The sequence below is a fragment of the Etheostoma spectabile genome, unplaced genomic scaffold (genome assembly GCF_008692095.1).
Source record: "Etheostoma spectabile isolate EspeVRDwgs_2016 unplaced genomic scaffold, UIUC_Espe_1.0 scaffold00005250, whole genome shotgun sequence".
NCBI lineage: Eukaryota > Metazoa > Chordata > Actinopteri > Perciformes > Percidae > Etheostoma > Etheostoma spectabile.
The window spans coordinates 17,707-42,670 of NW_022603242.1; the positions used below are offsets into that span (position 1 = coordinate 17,707).

The 24,964-nt window shown below is 41.7% G+C and overlaps 1 protein-coding gene across 1 annotated transcript; it reads left to right on the forward strand.

Annotated features, from left to right (window-relative positions):
• The first annotated feature begins 474 nt into the window (after window positions 1-474).
• Window positions 475-12,932, forward strand: LOC116677556 (NACHT, LRR and PYD domains-containing protein 12-like). The gene is made up of 9 exons (XM_032507956.1): window positions 475-524; window positions 662-2,462; window positions 2,570-2,743; window positions 2,837-3,010; window positions 3,957-4,130; window positions 7,631-7,804; window positions 9,056-9,229; window positions 11,455-11,501; window positions 12,192-12,932. Exons 1-9 carry the CDS (start codon window positions 488-490, stop codon window positions 12,725-12,727), a joined length of 3,291 nt encoding a protein of 1,096 aa, XP_032363847.1. The 5' UTR covers window positions 475-487; the 3' UTR covers window positions 12,728-12,932.
• Window positions 12,933-24,964: the final 12,032 nt, after the last annotated feature.

The window sequence follows — 24,964 nt, forward strand, 5'->3', positions numbered from 1 at the left end:
AGATCATTAAATGTTTTTAAACTTTATGTTTTCTCTACAGAGTTCACCAGGAGAGCTCAGAGGGCCTCGGTGGTCAGTCTGACCTGCAGCAGCAAACAGACCTGGACTCCATATTTATGGTGTGTACATATTAAAAGAATATTTCCATTATTATCTACAGATTAAATGATGAACTACCATTCAGATCCCAATAGTCTCCATGCTGCTCTTTTCAAACCAGCAGCCCTTCAGACTGAGAGATGAATCACACGTTGAGTTCTTTAAACTAAATGTTGACTTTATCATTCTGGTTCAGCGGCTGGAGGTAAACATCGTCACTTTTGTTGAGAACGAGCTGAAGAAGATTCAGAAGGTTCTATGCCGAGATTACCCAGAAAGCTTAGAGAGTAAGTGGGAGGATGAGGAGGTTTTGGAGGGTGAGGATGAAGAGCAGAGGAGGAGGAGCAGAGAAGCATTTCTAAAGATCACACTGCACTTCCTGAGGAGAATGAAGCAGGAGGAGCTGGCTGACCGTCTGCAGAGCAGTAAGAGGATTTTAACAAATTAAAAAAAATGGACATTTAGTAATGTCTGAATATTTTGCATAAAATATATACTAATTATTTGAATGTTGAATTATGTTCTTTAACTTATTGATTTTTCTTGTTGTGTGTTCATTCAGGAAGTAATTCTGAAGTTTGTCAGCGTAAACTCAAGACTAACCAGACGATAAAGTTCCAGTGTGTGTTTGAGGGGATTGCTAAAGCAGGAAACCCAACCGTTCTGCATCAGATGTTCACAGAGATCTACATCATGGAGGGAGGGGCTGCAGGGGTCAATGAAGAACATGAGGTCAGACAGATTGAAACAGCATCCAGGAAACCAGACAGACCAGAAACAATAATCAGATGTGAAGAAATCTTTAAAGCCCCACCTGGAAGAGATGAACCAATCAGAACCGTGATGACAAAGGGAGTGGCTGGCATCGGGAAAACAGTCTTAACACAGAAGTTCACTCTGGACTGGGCTGAAGGCAAAGCCAACCAGGACATCCAGTTCATATTCCCATTCACCTTCAGAGAGCTGAATGTGCTGAAAGAGAGAAAGTTCAGCTTAGTGGAACTTGTTGATTACTTCTTTAGTGAAACCAAGGAAGCAGGAATCTGCAGGTTTGAAGAGGTCCAGGTTGTCTTCATCTTTGACGGTCTGGATGAATGTCGACTTCCTCTGGACTTCCTCAACACTGGGATCCTGACTGATGTTACAGAGTCCACCTCAGTGGGTGTGCTGCTGACAAACCTCATCAGGGGGAATCTGCTTCCCTCTGCTCGCCTCTGGATAACCACACGACCTGCAGCAGCCAATCAGATCCCTGCTGAGTGTGTTGACATGGTGACAGAGGTCAGAGGATTCACTGACCCACAGAAGGAGGATTATTTCAGTAAGAGATACAGAGACAAGAAGCAGGCCAGCAAAATCATCTCCCACATCAAGACATCAAGAAGCCTCCATATCATGTGCCACATCCCAGTCTTCTGCTGGATCACTGCTACAGTTCTGGAGAAGGTGTTGGAGACCAGAGAGGGAGGACAGCTGCCCAGGACCCTGACTGAGATGTATATCCACTTCCTGGTGGTTCAGTCCAAACTGAACGTTAAATATCATGAGAAATCTGAAATAGATCAACACTGGAGTCCAGATACCAGGAAGGTGATTGAGTTTCTGGGAAAACTGGCTTTTGAGCAGCTGCAGAAAGGCAACCTGATCTTCTATGAATCAGACCTGACAGAGTGTGGCATCGATATCAGAGCAGCATCGGTGTACTCAGGAGTGTTCACACAGATCTTTAAAGAGGAGAGTGGACTGTACCAGGACAAGGTGTTCTGCTTCGTCCATCTGAGTGTTCAGGAGTTCCTGGCTGCTCTTCATGTCCATCTGACCTTCACCAACTCCGGAGTCAACCTGCTGGCAGAAGAACAAACAACCTCCCGGCTACCTAAAGTCTTCAGAGAAACCCGTAAACTAAACCGTCTTCATCAGGTTGCTGTAGACAAGGCATTACAGAGTCCAAATGGACACCTGGACTTGTTCCTCCGCTTCCTCCTGGGTCTTTCACTAGAGACCAATCAGACTCTCCTACAAGGTCTGATGACACAGACAGGAAGTAATTCAAAGACCAAAAAAGAAACAGTCAAGTACATCAAGAAGAAGATCAGTGAGAATCTGTCTGCAGAGAGAAGCATCAATCTCTTCCACTGTCTGAATGAACTGAATGATGGTTCTCTAGTGGAGCTGATCCAACGGTCCCTGAGTTCAGGAAGTCTCTCCACAGATAAACTGTCTCTTGCTCAGTGGTCAGCTCTGGTCTTCATCTTACTGTCATCAGAAGAAGATCTGGACGTGTTTGACCTGAAGAAATACTCTGCTTCAGAGGAGGCTCTTCTGAGGCTGCTGCCAGTGGTCAAAGCCTCCAACAAAGCTCTGTACGTGCACACATAACTATTCAGATTAAATGCAGTTTTGCTTTAATTATAATTTGTTAATGTTTGTTTGTAGCTGTGTTCTTATATATTGCTGATTTCATTTTCAGGCTGAGTGGCTGTAACCTGTCAGAGAGAAGCTGTGAAGCTCTGTCCTCAGTTCTCAGCTCCCAGTCCTCTAGTCTGAGAGAGCTGTTCCTGAGTAACAACAACCTGCAGGATTCAGGAGTGAAGCAGCTGTCCTCTGGACTGAATAGTCCACACTGCAGACTGGAGACTCTCAGGTTGGTGTTCAGTTAAATAAAAAGTAACAACCTGTTAGCGGCTATTTTCTTCCTGTCAATTATTGGATTGACTTTTTATTGAATCCCTTTCAGACTGAGTGGCTGTGACCTTTCAGAGAGAAGCTGTGAAGCTCTGTCCTCAGTTCTCAGCTCCCAGTCCTCTCGTCTGAGAGAGCTGGACCTGAGTAACAACAACCTCCAGGATTCAGGAATGAAGCAACTGTCCTCTGGATTGAAGAGTACACACTGCAGACTGGAAACTCTCATGTTGGTGCTCAGCTGTTTGTAAATGATGAATTGAACATCAATAGTGTTTCCCACATATTACAATGCAATATTTAGGGCGCTTTGTCTGACCAGAGGGTGGGGGGAATACTTATTTTCATAACAATTACATATCAATAAATTAGGAGGAAACATTGTTGGATGCTGTCCTCCTCTCCTACTCTTTCTTCAATGCCAAACAAATCTATCTCTTTCTCTCCCTGACGCTGTCTTTCTCCTTGAGCAGCACTGGTTGAAGGTTGAAAATATTGTAAACAAATTAATAACATAAATGATTACACTGGTCGGACTGTTCAGCTCTGTTTCAGACTGGCTGGTCCTCATCCTCAACACGTGCCTTTTCAATCACGGAAAATACTTTTCAATACTCATCTGGATTAAAGCAGCAAACAATCAGTGTAAGAGTCCAAAAATGACATAACATCTTTCATAAGTTTATTTGATTCACAGCTGCTACGTAGTGTTTTGACCTCGACAACCGAACTGCATTTCACCGCAAACTTGCAACTTTCTAAAGCAGGCGCAATCACTTGTTTGGTAAGAGTTGGATTGGGACTCCAACAATAACACACTGACAACATTGTATTCATATAATCTGAGCTCCGGCGGCAGCGTCTCTTCCCCCGGGCAGGAACACAGTTTTGCCTCAGGGCTGCGCCGGCCCCCGCTGATCCAGAAGGGACCAGCCAAAGACAGAGTGGTGATAGGATGGCTCTTCCACATAGTCCAGCATGACCTTACGTTGATTTTGGCGGGAAGTTCCACTGCATTTCCTATGGACCGCGGAAAGTGAGAAGCTACAGCGGGGCTGTGGTATTAATTGTGTGGCTCATCCCCACAAAATAGTCTGTGTGGGAAACAATGCTCTACATTGTTAATTGTTTTATATAATAATTATTGGATGGCTTTTCTATTGAATCTCTTTAAGGTTGAGTGGCTGTAAACTGTCGGAGAGAAAATGTGAAGCTCTGTCCTCAATTCTCAGCTCCCAGTCCTCTAGTCTGAGAGAGCTGGACCTGAGTAACAACAACCTGCAGGATTCAGGAGTGGAGCAGCTGTCCTCTGGACTGAAGAGTCCACACTGCAGACTGGAAACTCTCAGGTTGGTGTTCAGTTCAATAAAAAGTAACACCCTGTGAGTGTTTTTTTTTCTTCCTGTTAATTATTGGATTGACTTTTTATTGAATCCCTTTCAGACTGAGTGGCTGTACATTGTCAGAGAGAAGCTGTGAAGCTCTGTCCACAGTTCTCAGCTTCCAGTCGTCTAGTCTGGGAGAACTGGACCTGAGTAACAACAACTTGCAGGATTCCGGAATTAAGCAACTGTCCTGTGGATTGAAGAGTCCACACTGCAGACTGGAAACTCTCAGGTTGGTGTTCAGTTCAATAAAAAGTAACACCCTGTGAGTGTTTTTTTTCTTCCTGTTAATTATTGGATGACTTTTTATTGAATCCCTTTCAGACTGAGTGGCTGTACATTGTCAGAGAGAAGCTGTGAAGCTCTGTCCACAGTTCTCAGCTTCCAGTCGTCTAGTCTGGGAGAACTGGACCTGAGTAACAACAACTTGCAGGATTCCGGAATTAAGCAACTGTCCTGTGGATTGAAGAGTCCACACTGCAGACTGGAAACTCTCAGGTTGGTGCTCAACTATTTGAAAATTATGAAATGCACCTCAACAGTGTTTCCCACATATTACAAAACAATATGTGGCGCGCGGTGTCTGACCAGGGGGTGGGGGGGATACTTATTTTTGCAACAATTGAGGAGGACACGCTGTTGGATGCTGTCCTCCTCTCCTACTCTTTCTTCAATGCCAAACAAATCTATCTATTTCTCTCCCGGACCCTGTCTTTATCCTTGAGCAGCACTGGTTAAAGGCTGAAAATATTGTAAACAAATTAACCCGCTGGAACCGAGAGGATTGTGCACGAGCAAAAACGGCACTTCTTATTCATATTTCAATCATTTAATAACCATAAGAGATAGAAACTTACAGATTTTTGCAGCTAAAAGCTAATGAGTTAGCGGTTACGGAGGTCTCTACGGGGTCTTTCTAGCCTATACAGGGGATTTTTTATCCAGCCTGGAACTTGCATCGTTTTTCGGGGTCCAAACCGTTACATCCAAGATATATCCACTTGATGTCCATAATTCATTACGTTTTGGCTCATTTCTGCTGCTAGCTCTGTTCTCCGTGTCTCCTCTCTGTCTGTGTGCTGGAAGTGAAAGCAAGCTTTATGCCCATATATCATCATCATCATCATCATCATCACTTTATTTATAAAGCGCTTTCACATCAGCAATAGCTGAACAAAGTGCTGTACATGAAGGCAGCAAACACAGATAAAAATAACAGTCACAATATCATAAAAATAATAAACTGGGGGTGAAGATCTACCCAATAACACTATATAAAAACAGATAAGATCAAGTCTCAGTTTGGGTTGAAAGCCAAAGTGTAGAAATTAGTTTTAAGAAGAGTTTTAAAAATCGGTATTGAGGAAGCCTGACGAATGGTCAAAGGTAAGGCATTCCATAACTTAGGAGCACAAACAGAAAAGGCCCTGTCCCCTCTAAGCTTCCGCTTGGATCCGGGGACGACCAGGAGCAACTGGTCAGCCGATCGGAGTGACCGGGAGGGAGTGTAGCGGTTGAGTAGCTGAGTTAAATAAGACGGGGCAAGACCGTTTAAAGCTTTAAAAGTAATCAAGAGGATTTTAAAATGGACTCTAAAATGCACAGGCAGCCAGTGAAGTGAAGCCAGGACGGGAGTGATGTGTTCTCTCTTCCGGGTTCCAGTCAAAACCCGTGCAGCAGCATTCTGGACTAGCTGCAGACGTGCAAGTAGGGATTTACTGAGTCCAAAATAAAGGGAATTACAGTAATCCAGCCGTAAAGAAATGAAGGCATGGATTACGGTTTCTAACTGCTGCCTGGAAAGGAAAGGTTTCACCTTTACCAGCTTCCTCAGATGAAAAAAACTTAATTTGACTGTGGCATTGATTTGGCTGTCCAGTTTAAAATGGGAGACAACGAGAGCAAAGATAGTAATCCTCCAAGTCAAACTAGTCTAGTATGTGATCAAAGATACATAGCGGACAAGATAGATATCTATTGTTTTACAGAGGAGAATTGAGTCACTGGTTTGAGATTTGGCATATATTTGGGCTTTTCTTTGAAGAAATATAAATAGTATGTGCTTTATATGAGTTTTAATGTTTATTATTTTTTTTTGCATATAGGAGAACTGTTTTAGACACACAAATGCTTGTGTAGCATTGCTTTGGGTGTAATATCAATAAATATGACATTATTATGTTGACTATTGGCATAAGTAAATATCATGAGGGCGAAAGCATCTGGACTTTCTTTGAAAAATTGCATGTATTTTGTCATCTGTAAAAGTTAGAATGATTATTTCTTCACAGTGTGACTCCCAAGACATATGAGAAGTGTTTTAGAGAGGTAAATGGCTTAGGTTTTACTTATCTGTCTGTGTATCAGTACATATCTGGAAGATTCATGTTCCGTTTTATTTATTTATTTGTCTTTAAGGTCCTACAACCATTTTTAACATTCAATTGACCTCACTGCAACCCAAATATTCTAATAACCCAGATTGTCCTGAAAATAATTATGTTCATATCTTGACTGTAGACAACAAGGTTGATGTTTTACAAGAGTTTTTATAAGACAAATACAGACGGACAATGAACTGTAAAAATGACCTTAGGTTTCAGAGGGTTAATGTCCCAAAGATGTTTAAAAGGTGAATAAAGTGAGTTGAGGTAGATTTATCTTCCAGTTCCTCCCTGATGGAGACCTGGTATCAGATATACGACACAGACACAAACATACCATAAATCCTAATTTTTCATCCATAAACTGGTATCTCTATAAACTGAACATCAGCTAATAGCAGTTTTAGAAAGCAGATGGTTTAGGTTTCAGAGGGTTAATGACATAACTAATTACACTGGTCGGATTGTTCAGCTCTGTTTCAGACTGTGTGGTTCTCATCCTCAACACGTGCCTTTTCAGTCACAGAAAATACTTTTCAATACTCATCTGGATTAAAGCAGCAAACATTTAGTGTAAGAGTACAAATTGACATAACATTATCTATAATACGTTTATTTGAGTCACAACTGCTACAAAGTGTTTTGACCTCTACAACCCAACTGCATTTTATCCCAAACTTGCGACTTTCTAAACCAGGCGCAATCACTTTTTTGGTAGGAGTAGGATTGGGACTCCAACAATAACACACTGACAACATTGTATTCATATAATCTGAGCTCCGGCAGCAGCGTCTCTTCCCCCGGACAGGAAAACAGCTTCGCCTCAGTGCTTTGCTCGTCCCCTCTGATCCAGATGGGACCAGCCAAAGACAGAGTGGTGATAGGCAGGATCTTCCACGTAGTCCAGTACGACCTGTACATTTGCCAGTGGCCAGCAGACGGAGAGAAGCTACAGTGAGGCTGTAGTATTAATTGTGTGGCTCATCGCCACAAAATAGTCTGTGTGGGAAACACTGCTCTAACTTGTTTATTCCTTCAGATATTAATTATTGGATTGCCTTTCTAATGAATCTCTTTTAGGTTGAGTGGCTGTACATTGTCAGAGAGAAGCTGTGAAGCTCTGTCCTCAGTTCTCAGCTCCCAGTCCTCTAGTCTGAGAGAGCTGGACCTGAGTAACAACGACCTGCAGGATTCTGGAGTAGAGCTGGTGATGGCTGGACTGAAGAGTCCACAATGCAGACTGGAAACTCTCCGGTTGGTGTTCGGTTAAATAAAAAGTTTGACCTTCTTAGTGGTTATTAAATATTGGATTGACTTTTTATTAAATCCTTTTCAGACTGAGTGGCTGTAACCTGTCAGAGAGAAGCTGTGAAGCTCTGTCCTCAGTTCTCAGCTCCCAGTCCTTTAGTCTGAGAGACCTGGAGCTGAGTAACAACAACCTGCAGGATTCAGGAGTGGAGCTAGTATCGGGTGGACTGAAGAGTCCACAGTGCAGACTGGAAACTCTCAGGTTGGTGTTCATTTAGGACATTCTGTATTTTCATATGTGTTTATTATTTGTGCCCCTACAGTTTCACAGTCATTTACTTCTACACTGCTGTCATGAATGTTGATACTTCTACATGTACATTTGTTATGATTACATTAAATGTAATCAAAATCTAGCTGGTCAACAACTCTGCTAACACAGCCAATGACACAAGACATAGTAAGCCAGCTAATATTACTTAATAGTCCCACAACAAGAAGGCCAGCTGGCTGTCCTGCCCTTTGTCATTTTGTGAAACTCTCTGCAATGACTACAAGCCAGTCAGAGTTGTCTGGCTGCAGCTCGGCTGAGGAAGGCTCAAGCCGATGTGACGGTTCCCTTTGTGACACTCTCACTACGTTGTGGATCTGCATCTGCATATGGGGAAAACAGACCGAATTAGGATAGGCATGACCAGATCACAGACAGAGAAGCCCACAGCATTTATCAGTAGTTTTGCTCTTTATTAAACTTGTTTAAGCTAAGTATGACAATACATCTTACAATACCTTGTCTCTGTCACAGTAAGATGTACAATCAAATAAAATAAAAACTCAGCTTCTAAGGCCATTCTGCTGTATAAAAATACAGTATATGAAATAGTATAGTGTCGCAATACAAAATAGGCTACATTTAGCATTCAGCTCTGAGCCTAAAGTTAGTGATTTTCTAATTGTGCTGGGTTTATACAGGCAGCTTCAACAACAGCAGAACGGAGCGATCAATCAATGTATTTGTGCTTTAGAATGTAATAACTGAGAAACAATTACAAACATGGTTTATTTCTCTCTCTCTCTCTCTTTAATGGCTAATGAAAATTTCATGTAGCTACACAACATTAGTTCTTGTTGTGGACAGCTGGACTGTAAAGCCCCGCCCATTTCTAGCACTCAAAGTATTTGTTAAGTATTGCTCCTGGGAGATGGCCCAAGTCGTACCTGAATTGTCATGACCAACTGTGTGTGTTGTGTGTGTAGTCTCTCATTCTGTATGATCTCAGAGGAAGGCTGTACTTCTCTGGCCTCAGCTCTGAGCTCCAACCCCTCCCATCTGAGAGTGCTAGACCTGAGCTACAATCATCCAGGAGACTTAGGAGTGAAGCGGCTTTCTGCTTTACTGGAGGATCCAAACTGCAGACTGGGCACTCTCAAGTATGGACGGACGAAAACTTTGTTTTATTTATTTTTTGTCACTAACTGAGAAACTCTGGTTATTGTTCAATGGAGGATCTAAGTGAAGGAGTATTACAGGGGTTCTCAATCTTATAACACCTATGCATATATTCATTCAGAGTCAGAGGTCTGGAAAGTACGGTGGCCATGAAGTACAAATCACAACAGCAAATAGAAAAACACAACAGCAAATAAGAAAACACAACATCATATACTCGTATTTGTCAAAACAGACGCTTTTTTTGTATTTTTCGCCTCTCCTTCCTGTTCAAAGACAGACAGGTCGTCTGTCCAAACAGAGGGTCCGTCTTCTGCTAGATAGGCACGACCTTTCAGGGAGAAGTTAATGCCGTTGTGTTTAACGCTCTGGGCCCTGAGGCCATTTTTACAGTTTAATTTCCGTCTGGATTTATTTTATAAAAAAGCTAGTAAAACATCAACCCTGTTGTCTACAGTCAAGATATGAACATCATTTTTTTTAGGACAAACTAGGTTATTGGAATATTTGGGTTGCAGTGAGGTCACTTGCATGTTAAAAATGGTTGTAGGGCCTTAAAGATGAATAAATAAATAAATAAATAAATGAATCTTCCAGATATGTATTGATATCACAGACAGATAAGTAATAAATAAGCCATTTTCCATTCTAAAACACTTCTCATATGTCTTGGGAGTCACACTGTGAAGAAATAATCATTATAACTTATACAGTTGACAAAATACATGCATTTTTTCAAAGAAAGTCAAGACGTTTTGCTCTCATGACATTTACTTATGCCAATAATAACATAATAATGTCATATTTATTGATATTACACCCACAGCAATGTTACACAAGCAAATATGTGTCTAAATAGTGCATAATTTTGCCTTCCATAGAGTCTATAGGCATTTTTGTCCCCTCTGGCCTTCCTTACAAGAGGGGTGCTTTTATCTCCCATATATGGGCATGTACTTCCTGAAAAATACACAGGACAGACAGAGAGAGAGACGGAATAGCGATAAGCGGCAGAAAATGAGCCAAAACGCGATGAATTATGGATATAAAGTGGATCAATCTTGGATATAACAGTATGGATTTAAAGCCCAAAGAGGCCGAAGTTCCAGGCTGGATAGAAAATCCCCTGTAGAGGCTAGAAAGACACGGAAAAGACCACCGTAAAGCCGAAAACGTCAGGATTCAAACGAAACCGAAAGTGAGTAAATCGCTTGTATAGTTCAAAAGTTATTAAACTATGAATCAGAGGTACGTTTTTACTCGTGGGCGAGTGTCTCGGGCTCAGAGGGTTAAGACTTTGTTGAAATTTTTTCCTATTTTGTTATCCTATTGGCTGTTGTGATTTGCACTTCAGGGCCACCGTAGAGATTAAATTGGCATTAACAAAAACAGTTACATTTTACAAAGGTAAGTTACCCTTTAATAAATTTAATGAAAAAAAATAAAAATAAATAATTGTATGCTACATACATTCCAGCTGAGTACTCATTTTTCCTAGTCAACTTTTATAGCGATACAGGTAGCTGGAATTCAGTAACAATACCAAACGGGACCTTTTTGGGCAGTTTACTTTTCTTTGGCTAAATAGTTTAATTAAATCGGAAAGATAAACCTAACCTATTTACATGTAATTTAATTAGACATTTTACACACCAAACTAAATAAAACCCCTCCAGACCTCCAGCCTGTCAGTCTGTCACCAGGGCATAGAGAATGTTGTTGTCATGTCTCAGAGTAGAGCCGCTTACACATGATGGGGGGCAGGACCCCTCTGCACCGCCCACTCCATTGATTTCCTACGGGGGGGCAGTGGTGCCGCTTTGATCTGCACTCAAAGTTCAAATTACTTCAACTTTACCTAGTTGCCGCTGAACTTTTGGTAGGCGCAACCAAGGAGATAATGGCATTTCATTACCTAGCAATGGGAAATAGCTTCCTTGCCACCCTTAATAACGTTTACCTGCGCTGTGCTTCACTCTGCGTCCTACCTAGCGGTGCGCAGAGAGCAAGTTGCATATTATGCGTAGGCGGCTTAAGTGTAACCACACCGTGACAGCTTTAGCAGCTTTGCCCTGACTTTGACTTGAACAAGCTGCAGAGTCAACGTAGTCTCACTCCGTCTCATTACGCAATCTGATGGTTAAACCTTGCAATTATCCACAGCCCTGGAGTATGAAGTGGATTGTGTCTTTGTGTCTTCCTGCAGGGTGGACCATGGTGGACCACGAAGACTGAGACCTGGTCTGAGGAAGTGTGAGTGTGTTTTAAGTTTGCTCCAAGAGAACTCAGCTGTGTGTTACACTAGTTTAACCCCTTCCTGGCGCTGGAAGTGTAATATGAGATGAGGTTACTTATTATGGTGAATTGGCTAAATCTCCCTTTACCAGTGAATGTTGTTATTATAGGTATAGGTAACTATAAAGAAATAATCAACAAACAATAACGCGGTGCCTCCACTGTGGAACTACTTAACTCCCTATGAGCTATATCGGTATTTCAAAAGTGAAAAACATGTAATGTCTGCAACACTGCTTTAAACCCCCATAGTTAATGAAAGGTTTCCACCCTGCTGGGTTAGGCCTGAAGAAGACCAGCAGAGTTTAAAGCAGAGTTTAAAGCACAGTTGAGGACATTAGATTTTTTTTTACTTTAGTGTTTTTCATTTGTCCTGCACCTGCCACAGGGTGAGTAGAAGATGTTTCTAGATTTGGATCATCAGCTGTCCTCATCGTGTCAACACGAGGACAAGAAGCTGGACATTGTTGACATGTTGACTCTCATGTTCAGGAACTCTTCATGTTGGTAGAACTGGACTGTTAGACATCACTCACAGCTGGATATGAAATCAACATTTGGGTTTTCTTTCAGTTATTGTCAGTAAAGTTGTTAATAAATGATCAGATGATAACCTGCAGCTGTATTATGTCTTGTTCTCTCCATCAGATATCTGTGAACTGGAACTGGACACAAACACAGTACACAGAAGACTCAAACTGTCTGACAACAACAGGAAGGTGACATATGTTAAGGAGGATCAGTCATATCCTGATCATCCAGACAGATTTGACATCTGGCCTCAGCTGCTGTGTAGAGATGGTCTGACTGGTCGCTGTTACTGGGAGGTCGAGAGGAGAGGAAGGGTTGAGATATCAGTGAGTTACAGAGGAATCAGAAGGAAAGGAAACAGTATAGACTGTGTGTTTGGATGTAATGATTATTCCTGGAGACTGTTCTGCTCTGATGAAGATGGTTACTCTGTCTGGCACAACAAGAGAGAAACAGCCCTCACGTCCCCCTCTGTCTCTAACAGAGTAGCAGTGTATGTGGACGTTCCTGCTGGCTCTCTGTCCTTCTACACAGTCTCCTCTGACTCACTGATCCACCTCCACACCTTCAACACCACATTCACTCTGCCTCTCTATCGTGGGTTTGGGGTCTGGTCTGGTTCCTCAGTGTCTCTGTGTCCTCTGCAGGACTGAGAGTATCTCCTGTGGACAGAAACACTGACTGAAGATCAGCTGCTGAAATCAAAGTTCAGTCTGTTCACCATCACACACACTCTGCCCTGTGAAGCAGATCTGAGACTCAAACACAAAAACATTCATCGGATTTCATCTCTGATTATCAACATTTGAACTGTTTGATTAAAACGTTTCATGATATGTCACATCTCAAAAAGAACTGTTATTGGTCACTATTATGTCTTTTTTATTTTAAATCATATTGTAATATATTTAAAATGTCAAAAACAAATGTTTCTATAAACAATCATCATATAGTCTGTTTCTAAATGCTTTTAATAAAATCTATACGTTTTATCATTTGTTGATTTGATCATATCATGTTTGACAACATTATGGGATGGATCCCTACAGAGATAGACCTTTAGTTAAAGAGTAAGATCTTTTTAGTTTAACATGAAACAGAAATCACCATCACCAAACCCACCAGACTCCATGTAAATAATCACTACTTTTAGCGTGTATAGAGCAGCATATCTCCACCAGACTCCATGTAAATAATCACTACTTTTAGCATGTATAGAGCAGCATATCTCCACCAGACTCCATGTAAATAATCACTACTTTTAGCGTGTATAGAGCAGCATATCTCCACCAGACTCCATGTAAATAATCACTACTTTTAGCGTGTATAGAGCAGCATATCTCCACCAGACTCCATGTAAATAATCACTACTTTTAGCATGTATAGAGCAGCATATCTCCACCAGACTCCATGTAAATAATCACTACTTTTAGCATGTATAGAGCAGCATATCTCCACCAGACTCCATGTAAATAATCACTACTTTTAGCATGTATAGAGCAGCATATCTCCACCAGACTCCATGTAAATAATCACTACTTTTAGCGTGTATAGAGCAGCATATCTCCACATTTATTTCAGCTTGAATGTGTGATACACCCTTAAGGGATAACATATTAACCAGCGTAGCGTTTGGTACGAATTTCATATTTTATTGGTAATCAATATTAACGTAGCGGGGGAACAAAGAAAGCGGAACCAATGTGCGGGTATCGGTACACCCCGGGGCCCCGGTGACGGACACTTTCCTCCTCTTTGGAGACGAGGATGGCGGTTTGTTTTCTCTCTCATTGATGCCGTAATTCTGCTTTCCAGGTCGATACTCGGTAAAAATGACAACAGGTTTCCTTCTGACGTGTGTATGGTGTACTGAAGCTGTGGTGGGTTAGTTATGGAGTTTATGATGTGTAAAGGCGAGCTACAGAGCCGCGTTTGGAACCGCGGGAAACGGGTTCGTAAACAATAGAGCTAGCGGCTAGCTAACAGGTGTGTATCGGGGTGGTACCATAGACAGTTAAAGACATGGACCAACAGGTCCCGTTGTTTCCATGGAGACTAACACGCTAGTTAACATTAACATAGGCACAGGCTAATTACTGCTAACTAACATGCTAGTTAACATTAACATGGACACAGGCTAATTACTGCTAACTAACATGCTAGTTAACATTAACATAGCCACAGGCTAATTACTGCTAACTAACATGCTAGTTAACATTAACATAGGCTCAGGCTAATTACTGGCAACTAACAGGCTAGTTAACATTAACATAGGCTCAGGCTAATTACTGCTAACTAACATGCTAGTTAACATTAACATAGGCTCAGGCTAATTACTGGCAACTAACAGGCTAGTTAACATTAACATAGGCTCAGGCTAATTACTGCTAACTAACATGCTAACATAGGGTTGTGTGTGTGATTCTGGGTGCTGGTGCTTCCATTCCCTGGTAATGAGTTATTTTGTGGTTTTTAACGTATCCTGACAGGATTGTTAATGTTAAAATGTTGTTTAACTCTTAAAGGGGAGTTCCTCCTAAAAGTTCTACAGAGTATTAGAAAAGGAATGTATTATAAGATGAACTATTATCCCCAGGTGTATGATGGTTCATGTTTTGACTCTGAAGTCGTTTGAATATTTATTTCCAGCCAAAGAGGGTTTATGATTTCCATGATGACATTAGTATAATGGAGGAGTTTTGGAGGTAGAAAGAAGAGATATATATTATTATTGAAACGGTACAGTAAGGGTGATATTTATTTTGGTGAGTACGAGACTATTTCTTGGAATTTGAGTGTGGAAGATTTTGCCCCCTGAAAAGTGGGGAGTAAAGAAAATGGTGTTACGGTTCTTAAGTGAAATGTTGTTGTTGAGGACTGTTTTATGCCTTTGTGTTTGGGAGAATTTGTAATAAACAGACAGAGATTTAGAGACGAGGACGGCGGTTCGTTCTCTCACTCACTGACTCCGTGATTCTACTTTCCAGGGTTTCTCCTATGAGAGTTAAGTAGTGAACCCCAATCAACAAAAATAATTTGTTACCCCGGTTACTCGATTTGAAACCACCGCCTTGGGACAGACGTCAAGCTGGCGACCGGAGCAGGAAAGGAGGAGGAGGAGGAGCAGCCTACAGCAGTGAAGGAGGAAGAGGAGGAGCAGCCTGCAGCAGCAGTGAAGGAGGAAGAGGAGGAGGAGCAGCCTGCAGCAGCAGTGAAGGAGGAAGAGGAGGAGTATGTGGTGGAGAAGGTTTTGGACCGCAGAGTGGTGAAGGGAAGAGTAGAGTTTCTGCTGAAATGGAAGGGGTTCTCAGAGTAAGTATGAGTCTAGAATATTAATGCTTGGTGTTCTTGGTCCTGAGATATATAATATACTTACATATTGCAAATAAGTGTCAGCATGGTATCATGCCCTCAAAGTTGAAGGTTTGGTATTTTGACACTACGTTGCAGACCCACAAATAACCTTACAAGATGGCAATAGAAAAATAGATAACCTTAGAAATAGAAAAAAGGAATAACAGGAATGATAATTAGAGTGAGAATGGATTGTCTAAAAACAAAGTGTGAGGAGATGTTCTTCTGTCTGCACTCACCTTTCCAGTGAGGATAACACATGGGAGCCGCAAGACAACCTGGACCTAGACCTTATCACCGAGTACATGCAGAGACACAAGGAGACGGAGGAGAAGAAGAAGAAGGAGGGCAAGAGGAAAGATGTCAGGGAGGAGGAGTGAGTGAAGGAAAGACGGTAGGGCTGCACAATTAATCAAATTTTAATCGCAATCGCGATTTTGACTTCCCACGATCAAATTTACATGATCGAGCAATTTTTTTTCAAAGCGTAATTTCATAGAACGCTCCGGGATTTTTTGCAAAGCCCATCTACCGCTACTACATGATCAGTTGTTCCCTGCACCGGGAAGCTTAGTTTCTAGATGTAGACATTCACAGAGGACAGAGTAACGGGAGGAAAACTCAACATATAACATTGGTTATACGTCGGTCTCAAGGTTTACCAATTTACCAGTAAACGCAACACTTTGTCCCATCTGTTGTTTTTCAGACAACAGCAGTCCCCAGTGCTAGTCGGTGCTAGTTAGCGTCTGTTAGCTGTTAGCTCCTCTAGGACGCACCGGTGCTAATGTCCTTGCATCCGCTGCAATGTTGTTATACGGACATGGTTTAATTTAACGTTACATGACCCATTTCTTCTGTAAAGCCGTGCCTGTGTTGGATTGAGATTTATTCTTTGCGGCTAGCCTGGTCCAGAGCAGGCTAACAGGCAGGCTAAAATTAATCCTGGAGTCTCACGTGTCAAATCAGCCGTCTGACAGCTGCCGTCTGATCCGAAATAAACGTTATAACCAGTTATCACCGTTTTGAATGTCATTGATATTTAGAAAAACATTTTGTCACCAAAAATCTATCTTTATTGCCAATAAATTAAACAAACAGGCAAAATCATTAGGCCTACATAAAATTATGTTACAGAACCATTATCAACTCTTAGAACCATAACTAACATGTCACACACAAAAAGGCACTCATATGTCTAATATAAGTGCACCCCCCCCCCCCCCCCATATTTCATCAGTGTCCCATATCAAAACCAACAACAATATACAACTGCATGAACAGGAAGTAATTACAAATGATTACAATAATACAGAACCAATGCAATAATGAATGGGTACAACATGAACATATGATTTAAGAAACGTCTGCTCGTTTTCAGCCCCAAAGTGGACCAGCTGCTGTGTCTTCCTGTGTGATACAGGATGGTATATGTAAAGCACGTAGCAATGTATCATAGACCGTTAATATTAATACATACATATATACAGTCTGTGCGATGTATACAGTCCATTCAAGGCAAAGAAATGTGGGATTGTTGTGCTAATCAACGTAACGTTAGCATTGCAAGCTAGCGATTTAAAAAAAAGTTTCAGTTAGGATCATGGTTGCAAGTATATATGTACAGGACTGTATAGACAATAAAACAAGACTGTCGTAATTTTTAAATCAATGATTTAAGCCGAAAATACTTACATTTATGCGTCTCTCTGGTCGATGCGGCAGCCATTATTGCCTGTTGCACCATGTCTATCCTACCCCTCGGTTTCAAGTATGCTCGCGTTCTCCCTAGATTTTTTCTTTCACTGTCTATGGTTTCTAGGGCCATGCACCCCTTAGCCCTCGATCACAAAACGTATTGGGACACCACTATGTCCCGCGTGAACGCGCAAAAACAAGGGGAAGGGGTAAGACAGAAATGAGATACAGCCTAAGCCTAGAGTCCTTAGGGTCCATTCCCCCAGGAACATAATTCTCTCTGCTGACTTTTAAGTCAAAGGCCAAATAATAATACATTGTATTTACATAGTGCTTTACATGGTAAGCTACTCAAAGACACTTTACAGTAAAACCAGCACATTTATCACATAAAAACAGAAACATGAAACTAGCATATTTAAAGTAATTAAAACACAGTGTAGCCCACAACTTTGGAAAAAATGTGGAGTGACTATAGGCTAAGTAGATCATTTTACATCCTCACACATTCAGTCGGGTCCGCTATGTTGGGCTTTTTCTCTCCGTTTGATAAGAGCCGTATTTCCCTTCCTGCATATTATATTCTTCCCTCCTCGTTACTTTCTATTAGAAGCTGCTGCTCATTGGGTGAAACATATGGCGCATGCGTCTTCTCCATCTCTGCATCAGTAAATCTGTGATCGATACCGTGGTCTATTTAAGAAAAGCCGTGAACGTGCACTTATCCTGGCTATCTACACCTGGCTGGACATAGCTCCACCTGTTCATCCTGGCTCGGCAAACGTGCAACCGATTAAGCCGCGATTAGCAGATCACACTAAGTCAAGCTGCTCTTTTTCTTATCCTGGATATCTTTATTCTACTTTTGTGCAACAGGCCCCCGTCTAGACCGGACTCTGGGATGTTATTTACAGAAACCCAACAATTCCCACCAAGAGCAAGCACTAGGTGACAGAGGCAAGGATACACTTCCTTTAAGAGGCAGAAACCTCGAGCAGAACCATGGCTCAGGGTGGGGGGCATCTGCCTCGACCGGTTGGGAGAAACAGACAGACAGACAGACAGACAGACATGAAGAATTTTAGCAGAGGGTGTAGAGCAGGAACATGGAGGCAGCAGGTGACTCCAACCACAGATCCAGAGCCAGAAACACCTGCAGGAAGAGAGAGGAGGAGAGATGAGAGGGGCGAGAAAACACAAGACTCCAGGAAAGAGTTGTTACAGAGTTAGTAACATGCATTAATGGGATGAGGTTGCATACAGATGGAGAGAAGGAGGAGGAGAGAGGTGCTCAATGTAGGGCTGCACAATTAATCGAATTTTAATCGCGATCACGATTTGGACTTCCCACGATCAAATTTGCGTGATCAAGCGATTATTTTTTATAAAGCGTCATTTCATTGAACGCTCCGGGTTTTTTGCAAAGCCAATCTCCCGCACCATAAAGCCGTCTGCTCATGAGCCAGTCAGAGTAGTTCACTGCACCCCGTGCAGCTAAGTTTCTAGATGTAGACAGTCACAGAGGACAGAGTAGCGTGAGGAAAACTCAACAGATAGCAGTCGGTAATACGTCAGTCTCAAGGTTTACCAGTTTACCAGTAAACGCAACACTTTGTCCCATTTGTTGTTTTTCAGACAACAACAGTGACCAGTGCTAGTTAGCGTCTGTTAGCTGTTAGCTAGTAGTGTCTGTTAGCTGTTAGCTCTTCTAGGACGCACCGGTGCTAATGTCCTCGCATCCGCTGCAATGCTGTTTATATGGATATGGTTTAATTTTGCGTTACATGACCCATTTCGTCTGTAAAGCCGTGCCTGTGTTGGATCTTTCTACGCTCTCTCGTCCTACTCTCTCTCCTCTTACTCTCCGCGGCCCGCCACACAGCGGCCGCCGGTCCACACTTCTGATGTATGTCTACAGTTTTAATTTTTCATTAACACAGCTGTATATTGTTAAGTATGAGGGGGCAAACCTGTATTTGTACCAGTGTTTCCGCGGGTAACTGTTATCGCGGCCGCTACGGCGAAGAACACAGTAGAAGTTTTTGAATGCAGCTAACTTCAGTTGGTAGAGTCACAGCGTGGGAGACGGAGCTGCTGTACCGAAGCCTGGACCAGGACCAGAGATGTGACCCATGGCCAGAATATCATAGTTCATAAAAATGCAGCGCAGTGAAGATACAGACGTTTAATACACACGACGTGTGTATCCGCCGTTCGACCCGTGCTGGACCTGTTCATAATGAGTCAGCCATCTCTCTGTGAGTAGCGTCCATCACACTCCCTCTCGCAGTTATAAATAGCCTATGTGACAATAAAATTTGTTTTGGTTAAAATCAACAAATAATCGTGAGAATAATCGCGATCAAAATTTTGATCAAAATAATCGCGATTATCATTTTGGCCATAATCGTGCAGCCCTAGCTCAATGCATCATGGGAAGTCCCCCAAAAGTCTAGGCCTATAGCAGCGTAACTAAGGGATGGTTCAGGACTCTCCTGAGCCAGCCCTAACTATAAGCTTTATCAAAGAGGAAAGTCTTAAGCCTACTCTTAAATGTGTAGACGGTGTCTGCCTCCTGAACCCAAACTGGAACCTGGATATATCAATCCAAACTTTATTAACACACAGAGAGCGTAACCATGGTAATGCAGCAGGGGAACTTAGACACAGACATGCAGTGAACGATGCTTCTGGTTTTACTTAGCTCGCTCCACCATGGCGCCTTACTAACTCACTCACTCTGTCTGTTGATATACAAATGCAGATCAATGGAGATGCATGTAATTTTGGGGGGGGCTGTATGAGGCCACCTTCCTTTCGACCAATCATTACATCTTTGTATGTAAAACCTTTACATACAGTTGTGTTCATAATAACAGCCGTGTTTTTAAAGAAGTGAATAATGCTCAAAATCCTTAGAATAGCTTTTAATTCCATAATACCAATGCATTGGGAACACTGGCCGTTGATTTCCAAATCAAAACATGACCAACATGGATCAAGTTTGTGTTAAAAAAAGAGAGGAATATTAGCAGTATTTGCATTTTTCTTTACAATCTCAAATGTGTACTATTTAAACTGAAAAATGTGTCAGGGTTTGAATCCCTGCACTAATATTTAGTTGCATAACCATTATTTCTGAGAACCGCTTCATATCTGTGTTGCACGGAGTCACCTGTGAACAGGTATTCCAGCCCAGGACCATTGAACTACATCCCATAATTCCTCTGCATTACTGGGTTTGGCCTCAGTAACAGCATTTATGATGTCACCCTACAAGTGTTCTCTGGGATTGAGGTCCGGGGGTTGGGCTGGCTGCTCCATAACATCCATCTGGTTCATCTGGAACCAAGACTTTGCTCCTTCCTGGTGTGTTTGGGTCCTTGTCTTGTTGAAAGACCCGTTTCAAAGGCATTTCCTCTTCAGCATAAGGCAACATGACCTCTTCAAGTATTCTGATGTATTGAAACTGATCCATGATCCCTGGTATGTGATAAACAGGCCCAACACCACAGTATGAGAAACATCCCATAACCACCATGCTTTACTGTCTTCACAGTGGACTGGGGCTTGATTTCAGTGCAGGGGGGTCGGAGGACAAACTGTCTGTGGCTCCTAGACCCAAAAAGAACAGTTTCCCTCTCATCAGTCCCCAGAATGTTGCTCCATTTCTCCGTTGGCCAGTCAATGTGTCCTTTGGTTGTTTCCCACGTTGTTGCAAGCATTAAATCTTTATAAACATGCACAAGCAGCACATCATTTGAAAGCTTAAAGTCTCATGATTCCATCAAGCCCACACAGAAGCAATAAGGTGACTCACAGCGGTTATAATCATGTTATGAAGTAAGGAAACAGAGAAAGATTTGAGTCTAAGTTGAGTGTTTTCCAACCTGTCTTCTTGTGTCTTTAATCAAGGCGGTGAAAGATCGCCAAAAACTTTTTTTCCCTTCATCGCCAACTCTCCAAGGTATTAGAATATCCAAGCTTTGTAATCCAAAATGAGCTGGTCCCCTCACAATCTTGTAGTTTCTAGCCAAGTTTCGACGTGGAGAAATCTAGATAGATCATCATTTCTGGGTTTTGACAGCTTGTAGCTTATTCCCTCGGCGCGCTACGAAGTCACTCCGTACACCACCAGACTCTCTGGCTTCTGCAGATTTTACTTTGTTCCCAGCCAATCGCTTCAGTCTAACCCGAGCTGTCCCTGAGACAAGCCTATCAAGTTCCACAGTCCCCATTGGGCCCACGTGGGAAGGATTGACAGTTTTTCCTTCCAGTTAGAAGTAGAGGTTATGAAACCGGGCTCCCTGTGTAGCCAATAAGCAGACGAGTTGACAATACCAAACATGACCAGAAAATATTAACCCTGTGATGGCTCCAGCTGTGTCAAAGCAAAAATATGGCCTTCTTTCACCATTTCATCAATTTATAATTACTTAATCCTATAAATGTATGTATGTAGTTATTTCAGGTATGTGTGTGAGTGATGTGGATGTGTTTTTGTGTTTGAGAAGTTTTGTATTTTGCACTTTTTTGGCTTTTTTGGAAATAGGAAAAACGCACAGACATATCTGTATAAATAAATTTATATAAAATCCATTTAATGAGTAAAATTTTTCTGGATTTTTTCTGTTCTAAGTTTAGACATATGGCTACGGTACTATTTTTGGATATAGCCCATGTAATATGCTTACAGTAGTGCTTTTTATTAATTTTACAGATGATTTACTTGGACGTAAATAGAAATTCTCTATTCTAATCTCTTTAGCTCTGTGTCAGTACGGCCTAGTGTCACAATGCCACTAGAAACAACAAATTGAGTGTTAATTTTCCAATAACCTCAGGGTCATCCCAGAGGGCAGAAGAATGTGGGAAGTGCATCACTTTTTGGGGGTAAAAATGTAGGTGAGAAAAGTGTTTCTAAAGAGGTTAAATATGTATGTATACAGTATATAGATTAAATATGGGCCATAACTGACAGATACCAGTGAAAGGTAAAAAATCGGTGGGAAAATGTTACATTTACAACTTTCCCAGCACTAAAAATCCCGGATTATCCCCCATGTGTTACCGGCTGGCTAAAGGCTGGCAACAAAATGGAGGCCACACATAAATTGATCAAAGTAGTTTATTTACCACAAACTAATAAACACTGGATGTTACATTTCCCATACTGCAACTCCATAATAGTGATGTTGGCAAATAATTAAAGGTAATGCATCTGTCAAACAATGTTCCATAGACATGCTCTAAATGTTGTTTCTAGTTTAAGATAGAGCTCTACAGCATGGCATCTCACTAACTCACTCTCTTGGTTTTTCTCTGTTGGTAGAAACAGAGAGGAAGAGGAGTCAGACGTCACCGCTGTCAGCACTGTGACAAATCCTTCCCATCAGGATATTTAAAGATTCATCTGAGAGCTCACACTGGAGAGAAACCGTACAGCTGTGATCAATGTGGGGTGGCTTTCACAGCACAGGGTTCCCTAAAAACACATCAACGCATTCACACTGGAGAGAAACCTTACAGCTGTGAACAATGTGGGGCAGCTTTCACAGTACAGGGTTCCCTAAAAAAACATCAACAAATTCACACTGTAGAGAAGCCGTACAGCTGTGAACAATGTGGGGAAACCTTTTCTCGTAGTAGCTACCTTAAAAAACACCATCGCATTCACACTGGAGAGAAGCCTTACAGCTGTGAGCAATGTGGGGAAACCTTTTCTCATAGTGGTAACCTTAAAGCTCACCAGCGCATTCACACTGGAGAGAAGCCGTACAGCTGTGAACAATGTGGGAAAACCTTTTCTCGTAGTAGTTACCTTAAAAAACACCAGCGCATTCACACTGGAGAGAAGCCGTACTGGTGTGAACAATGTGGGAAAATGTTTACTCATAGTAGTCACCTTAAAAGACACCAGCTCATTCACTCTGCCTCGTTGTGAACATGTTTCAGAGCCAAGCTGTTTCCTCCTCCTCATGCCCTGATAGCTGTATTGTTCTGATCTTCTCTCCATGTTGAAGGCTGACCAGCAGTAACTTTATCTTCTGACCAACATGTATGTTATTGTGGATCAGCTGGACTGTTTTCTGCCTTTCCTCAGAACCCTTTACCATTTAGGTACCAGAATCTGTGCCTGAACCTATCCTTTTACAAATATATTTTTTAAATGTATATGTTAAAAAAAAAGAAATGAGCACAAAAAGACAGTCAGCAAAAAAACAGCTTGTTTATTGCTATATGGTCCAAATTAAATGTAAAAAATATATGTAATAACATATTTTGCCAGTAAATTGCTGCTAAACAACAAAAACAACCACTAGGTGGAAAGAGGCAGCGCTGGTGTTTCAGTAGCACCGAAATCCCCGTTACTATTCGGTCCGATAGATACCGGGTGTTAAGGCACCGGTGACGTACTAGCACTGGGTTTCGTCTGACATTTCATATTTTCTGTGACTGAATGTGGTTTTAAATCTGTTGAGGTCTGTTCAGACATAAAGTAAAGACCCTGATGATGTCATACAAAATCAGAAAATAGAAAGCAAACAGCTGATTTATTCATCTGACTTGTAAAATAACATCGATTGAATTGTTTCAAACGTTTTGCAATGTGGAACAATTAAATACAAAATAAAAGAAATTAAACAAGGCCTTGTGCTGATTATTTGTGACCTAATTTGGTTGATTTATCCTTCCTGCCGTTTCTGTGTTTAATGTTGTATATGGCTTCAAAACCTGTAAATGCAACTGTGGTGGCTGGAAATCTAACCTGGGCAAAATGCTTGCACTGCTATGGTATAAATCATAGTCGAAAAGTAACATTTGTTGCCTTTCTGCTAGACAATACAACGTTCACTGCAAATCTTGTAACACAGACAAAAGAAATGCTGAGAAATACATTGATGGCTTCCACCTATGAGAGAACTATTGTTCATGAAGAAACATCTGCGATTTGGTTTACTACCAATCTTAATGCCTCACGTTGTTGGCAGGATTCTAACCTGCGCAGGGAGACCCCAAATGGATTTCTAGTCCCTCGCCTTAACCACTCGGCCATGACAACCTGAAAAGCAGTGCTATACCTGTTTGCAAAAATGTTCATACATTTTAATTGGTTAGAAGTAGTTACCAGGCAAAGTGCAAACCGTAGTGCGCTGCCTTTGTCTGTGGATCCTCATAGAGGCAGCTTGATTGATATGCTTACTTAGTTGTACCATTAAAGAGATTAATATTTTATTAAATCAGGTTGGGAATGTAACCTTTCTGGTTACTTCTTGACAAATAAAGCAAGTAACCACACAACGAAAACCACTGCGATGGCTGTGAATCTAACCCAGGTCAACTGCTTGGAAGGCAGCTATGCTCACCACTATACCACCATCGCTGGGCAACAAAGTTGGTGTCCTGAAAGGTCGAGATTTTTCCTTTATATTAAATTAAGGCATTAAGATAAATTTCCAACAGGTGATTTTTTTCCTCTTTTTAGTCAACTTCAGCATAGGTTCCTAAACGCATGCATACCACTGTGTGCATGTATACCTGCATGCATTTGAAAATGTAGACCACGTATGTACTTAAAAGATACAGAGCCCTGTTGACACAAAAAAAAACATTTTTAAGGACACACAGGGTTCCATTTCCCAACAGGGAGATTTTCTACCAGCCTCTAATCAATGATTTAAGGGACGTCTGGTTGGCTGGCGGATTGCCCAACGTCAGGTTGGCAAAGGGAACGGACGTCAGGTTTGCAGGCTGCTCCCCAGATGTCAGGTTGATGAAGGGAACCAATGTCACGTTGATGGGCTGCTCTCTAGACATCAGGCTGGTATTTATTGTAA

Bases quoted from the DNA above. Each gene is read 5' to 3' on its own strand.
- LOC116677556 (XM_032507956.1), top strand. From the start codon at position 488: ATGAAGCAGGAGGAGCTGGCTGACCGTCTGCAGAGCA. The intron at 2,463-2,569 runs GTACGTGCACAC...TTTCATTTTCAG, and splicing joins AAAGCCTCCAACAAAGCTCT to GCTGAGTGGCTGTAACCTGT. The intron at 11,502-12,191 runs GTGAGTGTGTTT...TCTCTCCATCAG, and splicing joins GAGACCTGGTCTGAGGAAGT to ATATCTGTGAACTGGAACTG.